This window comes from Scyliorhinus canicula, chromosome 2, assembly GCF_902713615.1.
Source record: "Scyliorhinus canicula chromosome 2, sScyCan1.1, whole genome shotgun sequence".
Lineage (NCBI taxonomy): Eukaryota > Metazoa > Chordata > Chondrichthyes > Carcharhiniformes > Scyliorhinidae > Scyliorhinus > Scyliorhinus canicula.
In genome coordinates, this window is record NC_052147.1 from 233,914,954 (window position 1) to 233,933,724 (window position 18,771).

General features: G+C 51.5%; 1 protein-coding gene across 13 annotated transcripts in view; it reads left to right on the forward strand.

The window, feature by feature from the left end:
- The window catches only part of parp9 (poly(ADP-ribose) polymerase family member 9), a 126,173-nt gene that overhangs the window by 93,982 nt on the left and 13,420 nt on the right, over positions 1 to 18,771 (forward strand). For all 13 annotated transcript variants that reach the window (XM_038789804.1, XM_038789805.1, XM_038789803.1 and 10 more), the window contains one exon: positions 15,342 to 15,490. In XM_038789804.1, the coding sequence (XP_038645732.1) occupies positions 15,342 to 15,490 (149 nt within the window). The remainder of the gene's footprint in view (positions 1 to 15,341; positions 15,491 to 18,771) is intronic.

An 18,771-nucleotide genomic window follows, 5' to 3' on the forward strand; every position in this document is an offset into this window, starting at 1 on the left:
CGACACGGCATTCTCCGGGGCCTCTGCGATTCTCCACCTCCGATCGGCCGGGTTCCAGACGGTCTGGTTCACTTGTGCTTTTAAAAATCATGAAACCAGCGTGGTGGCTGCTGAGGGTGAGAGGGGTTGGGAAGGTGTCCAACATCCCCTTAGTTTGCTGACAGTTGTGCTGCTGGCTGGGGGGCTTCTTCCAAGGCCGGGGGGAGTAGTTGGGGGATGGTCAGGAGGTGGGCTTTGGAGTCGGAGTGGACGAGTATGGAACACCATTTTCACAGCCAGCTGCACACATCGCTAACAGCCCACTGTGAACTTAGTGCCACGGGTTGTATAGGTCTTCCCCCCCCCCCCCAGGGCACCCCCTGGGTGCCCTCTGGCTTATTTGACACATCAGCTGTATGGGCACGCTCCAGCACAAGGAGTGCCATAAATTTGGCTGAGATAAATGGGTGTGGGGAATGTAATGTGTTTGTACGGCTGCAGCTTGTCAGCCTCCCAAGTGTTGATCACTGACCCAGCAAATCTCGTACCATTTTTCATTGGAATTGATTGGTTTCCACGTGGCACTGGTGCTAGACCCTCGACAATAGCGGAATCGGTCCAGATGCGGCACTGGTTTTTCTGTCGTAAAAGTTTACGGATTCTGTGTTGCCGTCAACACATAGGGTGGGATTTGCCAATTGTTGACGCCAAAATATTGAAATGCGATCGGGCGGAGAATAGCTTCCGATGCCAAAATCGGGGTAGGCACCGGTTTGACGTTAAATCGGATGCTCCGGCACCTGAAAATGGTGTAAATGCATCACTCGTCGGGGTGGGCGAAATACATGCACGGGCGAAGCCCGCAGTGCCAAACGGGCCACCATGCAACCCCTGGAATCTGGCTGGGCACAGGAGTATGGGCCATGCTAACTGGTTGGCTTTCCACCCCCTGCAGACAATGACATTTGACGTTCAACCTGTAATGCCGCCATGGTGGCGGTCGCAGCTCTGCGAGGTGCCCTGCAGCCGCGTGAGCGGGGGCCGCTCGGAGAGGGGAAGCTGCATCAGCGAAGCGGGCAGCAGCGGAACGGCCAGCAGAGGGGCAGGTGGTGGCGGCACAGGCTGGAGGGCTGGCTGCCCAACAGGTCACAGAGGAGGAGGTGCCAAGGAGGCAGCACATGAGGCTTTGTGTGTACTGACATTCGAGGGCCTGTGAGACCGTGCATGCCACTGGAGACTCCAGCTGAGCACACATCTGCCAGATTATGGTGCAGCTGGCACTGCAGAGATATGGAGGAGGACACCCAATCCCGGTGACCGTCAAAGTGACGATCGCCCTGAACCTTTACGTGACACGGTCCTTCAGTCGCCGAGTGGGAACCTGTCCAGGATCTCACAGACATCGGTGGACAGGTGCATCCGCGCTGTCATGGAGGCCCTATATGCCCAGATGGATCATTACATCCATTTCCATGTGGACCGAGCCCATTCATGATGCCCGGGCAGTGGGGTTTGCTGCCATCGCCGGGATGCCCTGGCTCCGGGGGGGGGCGATAGACGGGATGCGTGTCCCCCTACGGACACCTGCGGATAACAGGTCAAACACGAGCTGAACAGGGTACCACTTAATAAACATCCAACTGGTCTGTGACCATCAGCTGTGTATCATGCACCTCTGCGCCCGATACCCGGGCAGTGTTCACGATTCCTTCATCCTGGCGCTCATGGTGACTCCTAACATGTTCGAGGGGCACCACCCCCGGCTGAGTGGTTGGCTCCTGGGCGACAGGGGTCACCCGCTGTGGCTGTGGCTGATGACACCTACCCGGAGGCCATAGACTGACGTGGAAACCCGCTACAACGACACCCTTATAACGACTGGGAATGTGATCGAATGGTGTTTCAGCATCCTGAAGATGCGTTACAGGTGCCTGGACCACTCTGGAGCGGCCGTCCAGTATGATGCTGAGTCTCGGACGGAGGGCTGGTGTTCGGGCTGCTCTCCCCATCAGTGTTCGTCTGTGTGGGAGGTGCCGGCTCTGGCATTGGCTGGGGGCATGGAGCTCCGGATAGACCGGCCCCATCTCTGGCAGGTCCTGTAAGACACAAGACGACATGTATGATTAGTCAGGACTTTCGTGGCGGCCATGGAGTAGTAGGTCGCACATTTGATAGCTCCCACCTGTGACGGACGTTTGGACTTTTTACGCCCGTTTTTTCCCAGATTTTATGGGATAAATTGGTGAAGAGTGAGAGTGAGGCGAAATCCCCCTCCAGTGTATGGAGAATTGGACCAGAAGTGGCCGTGTGAGAAGATAAAGTCCTATAAGGAAGGCGCAAGCAGAACCGGCAACGCGGGACAGCATGGCGGAGAGCAAGGGCCGCGGGGAGACGGCACAGTGGTCGACGGAGCAGCTGGTGAAGTTTTTTGAAGATTGCTTCGCCAAGCTGAAGAAGGACATGCAGGACCCGATTAAGGCTTCGATTGATCAAGTTGTGCAGAATCAAGAGACGCACGGGAGAGTACATAACTGTGCTGGAGACCACGGTGGAGATGATGAACGACCGCCAGAAAAGAATGCAGCCGAAGCTGGACGACCTGGAGAATAGGTCCAGGAGGCAGAATCTTAGAATTGTCGGCCTCTTTGAAGGCAGTGAGGGATCGGATGCGAGGACTTATGTGACGGACATGTTGGAGAAGTTGATGGGGGCTGAGACAGTCCCTCAGCCCCTGGAAGTGGATAGAATGCACAGAGCCCTCGCAAAGAAGCCCCGAGCGAGAGAGCCGCCGAGGGCGATGATGGTACACTATCACCGATTCCTGGACAAGGAACACATTCTGCGGTGGGCCAAGAAGGAATGGAGCATCAAGTGGGAGAATTGTGAGCTTCGCATTTATCAGGACCTGGACGTGGATTTGGCCAAGAGGCGAGTTGGGTTTAATCGGGCAAAAACGGCCCCCTTTAAAAAGGGGGTAAAGTTTGGGATGCTGTACACAGCCCGTCTATGGGTCACACATGAGGAACGGGACTTCTACTTTGAAACACCAGACAAGTATGGACTTTTATTAAAGAAAAGAGGCTGGAAGCAAATTTAAAGACATTGATGCCTTGGTGAAGTACTGTGGCGGCGATTTGTTGTGCTGGGCTGTATAAGTAAAAGTAGTGCTATGTATAATAAGGGGCTGTTTGGATGGCGAAGGGTAACTTTGTCTTGTAGGGAGCTGGTTAGAGGGGGGATAGGCTTTGGGGTTGGTTCTGTTTTTTGGGTGTTTTTTTCTAAAGTGGCTGTTTCTTCAGTGTTTTTTCCCTGATATTTGTTTACTGGGGAATGTGATGCTTTTAATATGTTTGTCCGAGTGGGGGGAGAGGGGAGAGAACAATGGGGAGACAGACTGCTTGGTGCCAGGGCTGGGCGCTATCAAGGCAGCATGGGTCAGCTGACTCTCGGAAGTGCAGTGGGGGGTGAGCTTGACTTGGGAGGTTGGGTTTCTAGTGTTGTTGCTAGGGGGAGGGAGAGGGGGAGGGGAGCTGCTTTGCTGATAGGGGAGGAACTGTTACTAGGGGACAAATGGGAGGTTGGGAACGGCGAATGCCCGAGGGGGGAGCGAGAGAAGGCGGAAGGCGCGAGCCAGAGGCTGGCCGAAAAAGGGTGATGGCAAGTTAGCAGGGTAGGGTGGGGGGTGCTAGAAGCCTCCCCGACCAGGCTGAATACATGGAACGTCAGAGGGCTGAATGGGCCGGTCAGAGGGCTTGTGTGTTTGCGCATTTGAGGGAACAGCCGGACGTGGCAATGCTACAAGAGACACACCTAAAGGTTACAGACCAGACGAGATTGAGAAAGGGGTGGGTTAGCCAAGTATTCCACTCAGGGCTGGATTCAAAGGCCAGGGGGGTAGCGATCTTGATCAACAAACGAGTGGCATTTGAGGCAGGGAGAATCGTGTCAGACAAGAGGTGTAGGTACATAATGGTGAGTGGGAAGCTGGAGGGGGTGCAGCTGGTACTTGTGAACATATATGCTCCAAATTGGGATGTCATAATATACATCCAGGTATATGATGGAGTGCAGACAGGCAGTGATTGACACACAGGATGACCAGTGAGCACACAGAACACAGCAGTCAATCACCAGACAGGACACAACCACTATAAAGCCAGAGGGCACCAGTTTTCCTGCTCTCTCGGGATCCAGCCTCTGAGACAGTCAGAGCCCGTGAGCAGCAACTAGTACAAACACCATGTGGTAGTCAAATAGTCTGGTCAGGTTAGCCTCAGGTCTCCAGTCAAGTCAGCATAGTGTCAACCCACAGTCAAGCATGTATTATAGTTAGTCGATCAATAAAATCGTGTTGCGAGCTTCCGGTTGCGGCTATGCGGAGCTAAGCCGCACGTTCGGCAGCTCCCACTATTTAGGGACTTTTGGGCCGATTTGAGGGCCCCAAATGGCGCTGTTTTAATGCATCCCAGTGGGGGAAGGTGTCTGGAGGAGCTTTCCACACAATTTATGGTGCTCACCCGGAGTGGGACGAAGGAAGAAGATGCAGCAGCTCCCCAAAAAAAACGGGGGAAGAAGAACAAATGGCGGCCGGCGGGACACCCGAGGACTGGTGGAAGTGGGCGCAGGAGCAGCAGGCCTCTCTCCTGCGTTGTTTTGCGGAACTGAAGGCTGAGTTGCTGGACTCCATGAATGCAACTACAAACAAGCTGCTTGGGACCCAGGCGGCCCAGGAGGCGTCCATTCGGGAGTTGCAGCAGCAGGCCGTTGAAAGGGAGGAGGAGGCCGTCCTCGTGGGGAAAGTGGAGTTGCACGAGGCACTTCATAAAAAGTGGCAAGACCGCTTGGAGGAGCTGGACGTTCGCATGAGGCGAAAGAATTTGAGGATCCTGGGCCTGGTGGAGGGGCTGGAGGGGTCGGACCTCCCGGTGTATGTGACTACGATGCTGAACTCGTTGATGGGAGCGGGGTCCTTCCATTTGCCCCTGGCACGTGAGGGAGCTCACAGAGTGATGGCCAGGAGGCCCAAGGCAAATGAGCCCCCGAGCGTGGTGCTGGTGCGGTTCCATCGATTCAGTGACCGGGAGTGTGTACTGTGCTGGGCCAAGAAAGAGAGGAGCAGTAAATGGGAGAATTCGGTAGTGAGGATCTACCAGGACTGGAGTGCGGAATGGCTAAGCGGCGGGCCGGGTTCAACCGGACGAAGGCGATGCTTCATGCCAAGCAGGTCAGGTTTGGAATGTTGCAGCCTGCGCGCCTGTGGGTGACATACAAGGACCGGCACCATTACTTCAAGTCCCCGGAGGAGGTGTGGGCCTTTGTACAGGCGGAGAAGCTGGACTCGAACTAGGGTCTGAGGACATACTATGGCAGTTGCTATTTTCGCTGTTGCTGTTTTTTCAACTTTGTTAACTTCGACATGTGTGTTACGTATGCTGGTTTTTTCTGTTTGCTCTGTTTAAGGGTGGGTTTGTTTGTTGGGCATGGTTGTGGGTTAGGTGGGGAATGTTGGGGTTTGTGTTTTATATGTTCTCTTCTGTACGGGGCTGGGGGTTGGGGTGAAACTGGATGTTGGGGAACTGCGTTAGAAGGGTGGGGTGTGGCAGTGTGAAAGCGCGGGGGGGGGGTGGAATTGGTGGTGGGGGCGGGGCCTCTACGGGTCTTCTTTCCCGCGCTGCAGCAATGCCAAGGAGGTGTGGCAAGAGGGGGATGACCCCATGCTGGGAGGGGATGGGCTTTGCGGGAGCTGCCAGGGTCAGCAGAAGTCAGCTGACTCAAGGAAGTACTATGGAGGGTGCGTCGCGGCTAGGAGGGGTCCTAGCCTGGGGTGGGGGGGGGGGGGGGGGGGGGGGGGGATACCGGGTTGCTGCTGGAATGACCAGGAAGGAGCTGGTGAAGTCCGGGGGGGGGGAAGAGGAGAGGCATTATCGCCATGGGGAACGGGTCGGGCGGGATGTGCTGGCCTGGGGCGAACATTTAATAAGCTATGGCTAGCCGGCGGGGGAGGGGGGGCGGGTTGCCCTCTGATCCAGCTGATTACCTGGAACGTGAGGGGGCTGAATGGGCCGGTTAAGAGAACCAGGGTATTTTCTCATCTGAGGGGGCTGAAGGTGGACGTGGCTATGCTCCAGGAGACCCACCTGAAGGTGGCGGACCAGGTTCGTCTGAGGAAGGGGTGGGTGGGGAGAAGTGGGGGGCTCGATGGAGGTTGAGGGGGAACCATAGGTTCGTCCCGGGGAACATGGATGGGGGATTTCAGGGTTGGTACAGAGCGGGCATCAGACAGCTGAGGGACCTGTTTATCGACGGGAGATTTGCGAGCCTGGGGGAGTTGGAGGAGAAATTTGGGCTCCCCCCCGGGAAACATGTTCAGGTATTTGCAGGTAAAGGCATTTGCTAGACGGCAGGTGGAGGGATTCCCTGCGCTTCCTGCGAGGGGGGTGAGGGACAGGGTGCTTTAAGGGGTCTGGGCCGGAGAGGGGAAGATATCCGATATCTACAAGGTTATGCAGGAGGTGGAAGAGGCATCAGTAGAGGAGCTGAAAACTAAGTGGGAGGGGGAACTGGGGGAACAGATCGAAGACGGGACATGGGCTGATGCCCTGGAGAGGGTTAATTCTTCCTCCTCGTGTGCGCGGCTTAGCCTCATTCAATTCAAGGTGCTGCACAGGGTCCACATGACTGGGACAAGGATGAGTAGATTCTTTGGGGGTGAAGATAGGTGTGTCAGGTGCTCGGGGAGTCCAGCGAACCATGCCCATATGTTCTGGGCATGCCCGGCACTGGAGGAGTTCTGGAAGGGGGTGGCGAGGACTGTGTCAAGGGTGGTGGGATCCAGGGTCAAGCCAGGATGGGGATTCGCGATTTTTGGGGTTGGGGTGGAGCCGGGAGTGCAGGAGGCGAAAGAGGCCGGTGTGCTGGCCTTTGCGTCCTTAGTAGCCCGGCGAAGGATTTTGCTACAATGGAAGGATGCGAGGCCTCCGAGTGTGGAGACCTGGATCAATGACATGGCGGGTTTTGTTAGACTAGAGAAGGTCAAATTCGCCCTAAGAGGATCGGTACAAGGATTCTTCAGGCGGTGGCAACCTTTCCTTGACTGGCTCAACGATAGGGTACTGGGACAGTAGCAGCAGCAACCCGGGGGGGGGGGGGGGGGGGGGGGGGGGGGGGGGGGGGGGGGGGACATAATAAGAACATAAGAACTAGGAGCAGGAGTAGGCCATCTGGCCCCTCGAGCCTGCTTCACCATTCGATTAGATCATGGCTGATATTTTGTGGACTCAGCTCCACTTTCCGGCCCGAACACCATAACCCTTAATCCCTTTATTCTTCAAAAAACTATTTATCTTTACCTTAAAAACATGTAATGAACGAGCCTCAACTGCTTCACTGGGCAAGGAATTCCATAGATTCACAACCCTTTGGGTGAGGAAGTTCCTCCTAAACTCAGTCCTAAATCTACTTCCCCTTATTTTGAGGCTATTTCCCCTAGTTCTGCTGTCACCCACCAGTGGAAACAACCTGCCCGCATCTATCCTATCTATTCCCTTCATAATTTTAAATGTTTCTATAAGATCCCCCCTCATCCTTCTAAATTCCAACGAGTACAGTCCCAGTCTACTCAACCTCTCCTCATAATCCAACCCCTTCAGCTCTGGGATTAACCTAGTGAATCTCCTCTGCACACCCTCCAGCGCCAGTACGTCCTTTCTCAAGTAAGGAGACCAAAACGGAACACAATACCCCAGGTGTGGCCGCACTAACACCTTATACAATTGCAACATAACCTCCCTAGTCTTAAACTCCATCCCTCTAGCAATGAAGGACAAAATTCCATTTGCCTTCTTAATCACCTGTTGCACTTGTAAACCAACCTTCTGTGACTCATGCACTAGCACACCCAAATCTCTCTGAACAGCGGCATGCTTTAATATTTTATCGTTTAAATAATAATCCCGTTTGCTGTTATTCCTACCAAAATGGATAACCTCACATTTGTCAACATTGTATTCCATCTGCCAGACCCTAGCCCATTCACTTAACCTTTCCAAATCCCTCTGCAGACTTCCAGTATCGTCTGCACTTTTCGCTTTACCACTCATCTTAGTGTCATCTGCAAACTTGGACACATTGCCCTTGGTCCCCAACTCCAAATCATCTATGTAAATTGTGAACAATTGTGGGCCCAACACGGATCCCTGAGGGACACCACTAGCTACTGATTGCCAACCAGAGAAACACCCATTAATCCCAACTCTTTGCTTTCTAATCCTCTATCCATGCTACTACTTTACCCTTAATGCCATGCATCTTTATCTTATGCAGAAACCTTTTGTGTGGCACCTTGTCAAAGGCTTTCTGGAAATCCAGATATACCACATCCATCGGCTCCCCGTTATCTACTGCACTGGTAATGTCCTCAAAAAATTCCACTAAATTAGTTAGGCATGACCTGCCTTTTACGAACCCATGCTGCGTCTGCCCAATGGGACAATTTCTATCCAGATGCCTCGCAATTTCTTCCTTGATGATAGATTCCAGCATCTTCCCTACTACCGAAGTTAAGCTCACTGGCCTATAATTTCCTGCTTTCTGCCTACCTCCATTTTTAAACAGTGGCGTCACATTTGCTAATTTCCAATCCACCGGAACCACCCCAGAGTCTAGTGAATTTCGGTAAATTATCACTAGTGCATCTGCAATTTCCCTAGCCATCTCTTTTAGCACTCTGGAATGCATTCCATCAGGGCCAGGAGACTTGTCTACCTTTAGCCCATTAGCTTGCCCATCACTCCCTCCTTAGTGATAACAATCCATTCAAGGTCCTCACCTGTCATAGCCTCATTTCTATCAGTCGCTGGCATGTTATTTGTGTCTTCCATTGTGAAGACCGACCCAAAAAACCTGTTCAGTTCCTCAGCCATTTCCTCATTTCCCATTATTAAAACTCCCTTCTCATCCTCTAAAGGACCAATATTTACCTTAGCCACTCTTTTTTGTCTTATATATTTGTAAAAACTTTTACTGTCTGTTTTTATATTCTGAGCAAGTTTACTCTCATACTCTATCTTACTCTTCTTTATAGCTTTTTTAGTAGCTTTCTGTTGCCCCCTAAAGATTTCCCAGTCCTCTAATCTCCCAGCAATCTTTGCCACTTTATATGCTTTTTCCTTCAATTTGATACTCTCCCTTATTTCCTTAGATATCCACGGTCGATTTTCCCTCTTTCTTCCGTCCTTCCTTTTTGTTGGTATAAACCTTTGATGAGCACTGTGAAAAATCGCTTGGAAGGTTCTCCACTGTTCCTCAACTGTTCCACCATAAAGTCTTTGCTCCCAGTCTACCTTAGCTAGTTCTTCTCTCATCCCCTTGTAATCTCCTTTGTTTAAACACAAAACACTAGTATTTGATTTTACTTTCTCACCCTCCATCTATATTTTATATTCCACCATATTGTGATCGCTCCTTCCGAGAGGATCCCTAACTATGAGATCATGAATCAATCCTGTCTCATTACACAGGACAAGATCTAGGATCGCTTGTTCCCTCGTAGGTTCCATTACATACTGTTCTAGGAAACTATCGCGGATAGATTCTATAAACTCCTCCTCAAGGTTGCCTTGACCCACCTGGTTAAACCAATCAACATGTATATTAAAATCCCCCATGATAACTGCTGTACCATTTCTACATGCATCAGTTATTTCTTTGTTTATTGCCTGCCCCACCATATCGTTACTATTTGGTGGCCGATAGACTACTCCTATCAGTGTCTTTTTCGCCTTACTATTCCTGATTTCCACCCAAATGGATTCAACCTTATCCTCCATAGCACCGATGTCATCCCTTACTATTGCCCGGATGTCATCCTTAAATAACAGAGCAACACCACCTCCCTTACCATCCACTCTGTCCTTCCGAATAGTTTGATACCCTTGGATATTTAACTCCCAGTCGTGATCATCCTTTAACCATGTTTCAGTAATGGCCACTAAATCATAGTCATTTACGATGATTTGTGCCATCAACTCATTTACTTTATTCCGAATACTACGAGCATTCAGGTAAAGTACACTTATGTTGGTTTTTTTACCTCTGTTTTGAATCTTAACATCTCCAGTTTTATTCCTTTTGTTATTACTTGGCCTATTCACTGAGCTCCCCTCAGTCACTGTACCTTGTACTGTCGCCCTTTTAGATTTTTGACTATGTCTTCTCTGCCTTGCACTTTTCCCCTTACTTCCTTTTGCTTCTGTCCCTGTTTTACTACCTTCCAACTTCCTGCATTGGTTCCCATCCCCCTGTCACATTAGTTTAAACCCTCCCCAACAGCTCTAGAAAACACTGTCCCCCCTAGGACATCGGTTCCAGTCCTACCCAGGTGCAGACCGTCCGGTTTGTACTGGTCCCACCTCCCCCAGAACCGTTCCCAATGCCCCAGGAATTTGAATCCCTCCCTCTTGCACCATCTCTCGAGCCAAGCATTCATTCTATCTATCCTGAAATTCCTACTCTGACTAGCTCGTGGCACTGGTAGCAATCCTGAGATTACTACCTTTGAGATCCTACTTTTTAGTTTATCTCCTAACTCCCTGAATTCCGCTTGTAGGACCTCATACCGTTTTTTACCTATATCGTTGGTGCCTATGTGCACCACGACAGCTGGCTGTTCACCCTCCCCCCCCCCCAGAATGTCCTGCAGCCGCTCCGAGACATCCTTGACCCTTGCACCAGGGAGGCAACATACCATCCTGGAGTCTTGATTGCATCCACAGAACCGCCTGTCTATTCCCCTTACGATCGAGTCCCCTATCACTATAGCCCTGCCATTTTTCTTCCTGCCCTGCTGTGCAGCAGAGCCAGCCACGGTGCCATGAACCTTGCTGCTGCTGCCTTCCCCTGGTGAGCCATCTCCCTCAACAGTATCCAAAGCGGTATATCTGTTTTGCAGGGAGATGACCGCAGGGGACACCTGCACTGCCTTCCTACTCTTGCTCTTTCTTTTGGTCACCCATTTTCTATCTCCCTCAGTAACCTTCACCTGCGGTGCGACCAACTCGCTAAAATGTGCTATCCACGACCTCGTCAGCATTGCGGATGCTCCAAAGTGAGTCCATCCGCAGCTCTAGAGCCGTCAAGCGGTCTAACAAGAGCTGCAACTGAACACACTTCTTGCATGTGAAGGAGCCAGGGACAGTGGACGTGTCCCTGAGCTCCCACATCGCACACGAGGAGCATGACACGGGTCTGGGATCTCCTGCCATGTCTTAAACCCTTGGTAAACTTAAATGAGGACTATGTTTGTTTATTTTATTTAAATTTGATTTATTTAATTTTAATTTATGGTTAAGTTCTCTTGTTGGGGTTGGGGGGGGGGGGGTGGGGGGGATGGGATACATGTGTTGATACGGATTGGGGGGTGTTACGGTTGTTATGGGGTAGTTTGTTGCATATTATTGTTTGTTATATTTTTTTATATTTTCTGTAAAAAATTCCAATAAAAATTATTTCTCTCTCTACACTGCATCAAACGCAGTGCACGTAGACCCAGCTTACCCAACACATCAGGGACGATGTGGAATTTATGAGGCGGATTTTGGTTGAGACTTAGGGCGCGATTCTCCGTAAATGCGGAGAGTCGTAAAGGCTGCCGTGAAACTGGCCATGTTTCACGGCAGCCTCCGCGCTCCCTCCCGGGACCCGATTCACCTCCCCGGTCGGGGCTAGCATCGCGGCCCCGGGAAGAACGGCAGCGCGGGCTTAGCGAATGTTCACTAAACCCGGCCGCCAAGACTCACGGCGGCTGACGCGCACGATGATGTCAGCTGCGCATGCAGCTCCAACCCGCGCATGCGCGGATGACGTCATCGCGCATATGCATCAAACCCGCACATGCGCGGTCCGTCATGCCCCTCAGCCACCCCGCGGACTGATCCTACGGGGCGGCGGAGGGACAAAGAGTGCACGGGAATCGGACCCGCTGCCCGCGATCGGTGCCCACCGATCGCGGGCCCATGCCACCCTTGCCAATCAGTGGCATGGTTGTGCAGAACGGCACTTTGCGGCCGTTTTCACGAACTGTGATAGCAGGTGTGTTTAAATTTGTGAAAACGGCCGTAAAGGCCTGGGAAATCGGCCCATCCGATAGGGGAGAATCGCTGCTACGCCGTAAAAAAACGGCGAGCAGCGATTCGTGTCGTGGGGCGGCCGTGGGGGGGGGGGGGGTGGGGGGGGGGGGGGGGGGGTGGGGTGGGGAGAATAGCGGGAGGTCGGGAAAAATGTCGGAAGGCCCTCCCGCTATTCTCCGACCCGTCGTGGGGGACGGAGAATCGCGCCCTTAGAGTCACATAACCTTGTCATGGGAGGAGACTTTAACACAGTCATTGATCTGGAATTGGACCGGTCAAAATCCAGGACAGGGAGGAGGCTGGCTGCGGCAAAGGAATTGAAGGGGTTTGTGGAACAGATGGGGGGAGTAAACCCATGGAGGTTTGCACGGTTAAGGGCGAAGGAGTTTTCCTTTTTCTCACATGTCCACAAGGTATACTCTTGCATCAACTTTTTTATTCTGAGCAGGGCGTTAATACCGAGATGGTTAATCTCGATACGGGCCCACAGATAAAAGGTGGAACGGGCTGAGAGGGATAGGTTAATGGAGGAGATACTCCAGGTGGACAGGAGATACTCGGAGGCCCCGTACGCGGGGCTACTGAAGGAGCGGTGGAGATTACAGGCGGAGTTTGGGCTGTTGACCACAGGGAAAGCGGTGGAACAGTTGAGGAAGGCAAGCGGGGCGATTTATGAGTACGGGAAAAGGCAAGCAGAATGTTGGCACACCAGCTCAGGAGAAGGGAGGTGGCCAGGGAGGTAATGTAAAGAGTAGAGTTGGGAATACTGTCCTGGACCCAGCGGGGGGAACGAGGTGTCTAAGGACTTCTATAGTAAATTATATGAGTCGGAACCCCTGGCTGGGGTGGAGGGGATGAAGCAATTTCTGGATCAGTTGAGGTTCCCGAGGGTGGAGGAGGACCTGGTGGAGGGACCGGGAGCCCCAATTGAGATTGAGGAAATAATCAAGGGGCTGGAGGGCATGCAGTCGGGCAAGGCCCCAGGGCCTGACGGCTACCCAGTAGAATTCTATAAGGCATTTTCAGAGAAATTGAGCCCACTGCTGATGAGGACATTTAATGAAGCAAGAGAGAAGGGAGTCCCCCCCCCAACAATGTCGCAGGTCTCAATTTCATTGATCCTGAAAGGGGAGATGGATCCAGAGCAATGTGGGTCACACAGGCAAATTTCTCTACTGAATGTGGGTAAGATACTGGACGAGGATGAGCTAGGAGGGGAGATAGAGACAGGTCTATGGGCGGATGCCCTAAGCAGGGTTAATACCTCCTCATCATGTGCCAGGCTTAGCCTGGTTTAAGGTAGTCCGCCGGGCACACATGGCAGTGGCTAGGATGAGCAATTTTTCAGGGTAGAGGATAGGTGAGCGAGGTGCGTGGGATGTCCGGCAAATCATGTCCACATGTTTTGGGCATGCCCGAAGCTTGGAGGGTTTTGGCAGGATTTTGCTTAGGCAATGTCCACAGTACTAAAAACATGGGTGGTGCCGAGTCCGGAGGTAGCGATCTTTGGAGTGTCGGAAGAGCCGGGAGTTCAGGGGGCGAAAGAGGCCGACGTCTTGGCCTTTGCCTCCCTGGTAGCCCGGAGATCTTGTTAATGTGGAGGGACTCGAAGCCCCCGAGTGTTGAGACCTGGGTTAGTGACATGGCTGGGTTTCTCAGTCTCCAGAAGATAAGGTTCGCCTTAAGAGGGTCAATGGTTGGGTTCACCCGGAGGTGGCAGCCATTCGTCGACTTTCTCGGGGAAAATTAAAATGTCAGCAGATGCAGTATTCCAAGGGAGGGGGGAGGGCCGGATTGTTGTTTTATGGTTGGGATGTGTGAAGATTGGGAATTGGGGGAAATGATTATTACACCATGTTGATGTCATTGTTAATGTTATTGTTATAAAAAATTTCAAATACCCGTACCTTCATAAAAATATATTTTTAAAAAATGTATGATTAGTCAATGGGCCGGAGGAGGCATGGAGGGGTTCGGGGTTGAGGGGTGTGAGTGGATTGAGGGTCGTGAGGGGGTGTGTGGAGGGGGGGTGGGCACACATGTGTCATGGGGATCTGCAACTAAGCAGGATCCCACTTCCTCGCCCGCCATCGAACTCCACCTTGGTGACCTCCGTTTCTTCCGGGCAGCCGACCACGTCCAGCGCCCTCTGCTCGGGATTGTGATGAGCCGCAATGGTGGTTCCCCTCTGGTCTTCGCCCTCCCTCGGTGGTTGTGCGCGGCCAACTCCTGGGGTGGGGGACAAGCACAGGCAACGCTATTGTTTGACGGTCTGGCGCATGCAACCCAGGGGTTGGGCAGATGGTGGCCTCAGTGGCCAGGGCACCTGACTATGGTGGCTGACATGGGTGCTGCCATGTGGGGCAGGGTGGGGGTTCGGCCGTCCCCGGGGCGGGAGATGTCGTGTTATGGGTGTGTGGGGGGGGTTAGTGCCAGGGCAATGGAGCAGCCAACTCACACTGGCCGCCCTGAGGAGGTCGTGGAGTTTCTTCCGGCACTATATAGCAGTCTGGGTTTCCCATGCTGCTGAACGCCTCTGCCACATCCACCGAGGCACGACGAACGGCGGCCCCTAGTGGCCTTCCTCCAAGGCCGGGGTACACGGTCATCCTTCTCTCCTCCACGGTGGCCATGAGGGTGTTCAGCTCAGCATCCTTGAACCATGGCGCTGCTCTCCTTCCAGCCATCTTGTTGACTGGGACGGTGTGTGTGGGGGAATGGACCGTTTAAATTTGGCTGTGGTGTGTGAGCCTCATGTGTGCCAATCACGGACTTGCAAATCTGGCGCCGTTTTCCATGGAATTGATTGTATTCTATGTGGTGATTGTGACAGCCCATTTAAAGAAGCTGAATTGGTGCAGCTGTTGTGCTGTTTCTTCTGTCGTAAAAAGCCACGGTTCCAATGCCGGCACCGGCACTTAGTCTCAAAATCGAAGAATCCAGCCCTTAGTCTCAGAAACGGAGAATTCTGCCCAGTATTTATCCACCTCCATTGATGTATGTTGATAAAGGGAACTCCTAGTCTTTTGGGGAACATTGGGCAGAAGTGCACACCCACCCAACACCAGTGATATTAAGTCCTTGGTTTTTCCTTCATCACCCAGCAGAATAAATAAGTTAGTAGACATTAAATGCGTAAACATGTTTAAAGATCTTTAAACAACTGACTTTTTATTTCATTTATTGATCCGTATTCAATACTAATATTATTACAATCTTTTCATAACAATTTCTTAGTTCAGGGGCAAGATTATTTGACGAAATTACCAAGTAATTGGGAACTACCAGATAGTTTAACTTTTCGTAAAATATCAATGGACATAAAAGGACCGGAATTTCTAAATCTAACTAACTATCTTGCAGATGTAGGTCTCAACGTTTTGAAGGTAAGACCGGTGTTTTTTTAAGCGTACTTTTAAATTCTTAAATCTATAGTCTTATTGAACGTGACAAATATCATAATTTAAGTTTGAATGAAGAATGTCCTTCAGCCCTTTACCTCAGTATTTCTAGAATACTAACTTCACAATCCTTCTATTTAGTATCACGCTGTTTATTAAATAGGTGTCCGAGTCTCAACTAACCCCCCTGGAAACCAATTCATGTTGCTGATTACACTGTTGATAAATAATTATTGTTGCTGGTCTTAAATTTCCTTTTCAAAACTTCAGAACCTGCTCTCTTGCCCTGGTGCCCTGCCATACATAATAATATTGTTTTCAGTTTTGTTTTCTCTTTTCCTTTAGATATATTGGGGTGCTTTCTTCTTCATAAGCTTGCCTGAGCTAAGTTGGGATAAAATGTCAGAAGAACATTTCTTACAAAATGCTGCAAATGTTCACGCACGCAATGATGGCAACCACACAATGCCTGTTCATTTGGGCATGCGGAAGTTGTCAGTTTATTGCTGTGTCACGGAGCAGATTCAAATGCTGACGACAACTGGAATTATACTCTCTCTTCCATGTCAGGTCTACCACTACCTCACTGATTGGGATTTTCTTTCCCTCAAATTTTGTTGGGATGGATCCTCATGTCCTTATTGGGTTGGCATGTGGGGGTATGGTGTGGGGAAGGTTGGCGGGGATTAGGGGTCCCATGAAATTCCCAGTTCTCTGCCAATGGAAATTGCCTTGTGGAAGGTAGCAGTAGACTCTGTGAAATGGTTGTAAAAATGCAAATGTAGGCCAAAGGCCTACTAACATCCTATCTGTCCAGATAGCTCCAGAATCTAACTTGTTGAAGGCTAGTGAATGGACAAAATATTTTCTCATTCTTGAGGTTCTTCTTCCCCTTTAATTTATTTTCTGGATCTTTTAGTGCTGCACTGGGACCAACAATGCACCATACTTACGCCATTTTGATGCTGCTGGACTTTTGGGAAACATCTTTCTTTTGGTTGACTATCTGAGAGTATAGAGCTGTTGGTGAATCAGGTGATGATTGACTGCAGCTGAATTACTTTAATTTGCTGGCTGACGTAGTATTCAAAAATATACGTACGTTAGTGGGATGACTATTGATGCTGGCACACCCAGAGGAAGAGTAGTAGAAACAAAATCAAAGCACATAGCTGCAGAGTGTCAAAGAAGTTGGATAAAGCAGTGAGGGCACAAGAGGTGTAAAGGATATGGATCTTCTGGAACTGAATGTCACTCCTGAACAATGTATGAGGAGTCTCCATTTCAGCAGGCAGTCAATTACTGACAAAGATAAAAACAAATTACTGCAAATGTGGAATCCGAAACAAAAACTGAAAATACTGGTCAATCTCAGCATGTCTGACAGCATGTGTGGAGAGAAAGGGGAGCTAATGTTTTTGAGTCTAGAAAGAGTCATCCTTGTTAGGATAACCAGCAACTCCGGGCCCTGCTTGGGCCAGTTTTTATGTGTAGATCTTCAACAAGCTCCAGCTGGTTGTCATGTGAGGGTATGGTGGAGGGAAGGTTGTCAGTGATTAAGGGTCCCATGAAACCCCCACTCAACCCTATCAAAGGCCTTCTCCACGTCTAATGCCACCACTATCTCCATCTTCCCTTCCACAGCCGGAATCATAATGACATTCAGAAGCCTTCGTATGTTGGTATTCAACTGCCTTCCCTTTACAAACCCTGGCTGGTCCTCGTGAATGACCCCCGGCACACAATCCTCTATCCTTGTAGCTAAGATCTTTGCCAACAGCTTGGCGTCTACATTTAGCAGACGCGTCTACATTGGCGTCTACATTGGGGCAGCAGGGTAGCATGGTGGTTAGCATAAATGCTTCACAGCTCCAGGGTCCCAGGTTCGATTCCCGGCTGGGTCACTGTCTGTGTGGAGTCTGCACGTCCTCCCCGTGTGTGCGTGGGTTTCCTCCGGGTGCTCCGGTTTCCTCCCACAGTCCAAAGATGTGCGGGTTAGGTGGATTGGCCATGCTAAATTGCCCGTAGTGTCCTAATAAAAAAAAAAGTAAGGTTAAGGGGGGGGTTGTTGGGTTATGGGTATAGGGTGGATATGTGGGTTTGAGTAGGGTGATCATGGCTCGGCACAACATTGAGGGCCGAAGCGCCTGTTCTGTGCTGTACTGTTCTATCGGCCTATATGACCCACACTGCAGAGGGTCCTTGTCCCGCTTAAGGATCAAGGAAATCAGCGCCTGTGACATAGTTGGGGGCAAAGCCCCCCCCCTCCCTTGCCTCGTTAAAGGTCCGAACCAACAGGGGGCCCAACAGGTCCGCATACATTTTATAAAATTCGGCTGGAAACCCATCCGGCCCCGGCGCCTTCCCCAACTGCATGTTCCCTATCCCTTTAACCAGCTCCTCCAGCTCAATTGGCGCCCCCAGTCCCGCCACCGGCCCCGCCTCCACCTTTGGAAATCGCAGCTTGTCCAAGAAGCGCCCCATTCCCCCCCCCCCCCCCCCCCTCCACCGGGGGTTCAGACCGGTACAATTCCCCATAAAAGTCACTAAAGACCCCATTAACGTCTACCCCCACTCAGCACCACCTTCCCAGCTCTATCTGTCACTCCCCCAATCTCCCTGGCCGCGTCTCGCTTTCGGAGCTGGTGTGCCAGCATCCTGCTCGCCTTCTCCCCATATTCATACACCGCTCCCTGTGCTTTCCTCCACTGAGCTTCCGCCTTTCTGGTGGTCAGTAGATCGAACCTGGTCTGAAGGCTACGCCTCTGCCCCGGCAATCCCTCCTCCGGAGCCTCCGCATATCTATCCACCCTCACCATCTCCCCTATCAGTCTCTCCCTCTCCCTCTGCTCCCCCCTCTCCCTATGGGTTTGGATGGAAATCAATTCCCCTCTAATCACCGCCTTCAATGCCTCCCAGACCATCCCCACTCGGACCTCCCCGTTATCGTTGGCCTCAAGGTACCTCTCAATACACCCCCGAACCTTCCCGGCCACCTCCTCGTCTGCCAGCAGCCCCACCTCCAAGCGCCAGAGCAGACGTTGGTCCCTCTCCTCCCCTAGCCCGAGGTCCACCAGTGCGGGGCATGATCCAAAATGGCAATGGCGGAGTATTCAGCATCCTCCACCCTCGAAACCAGCCCCTTGCTCAGGACAAAAAAAATCAGTCCTGGAATAGGCCTTATGCACGTGGGAGAAAAACGAGTACTCCCTGGCCCTTGGCCTCGCAAACCTCCATGGATCCACCCCTCCCATCTGATCCATGAA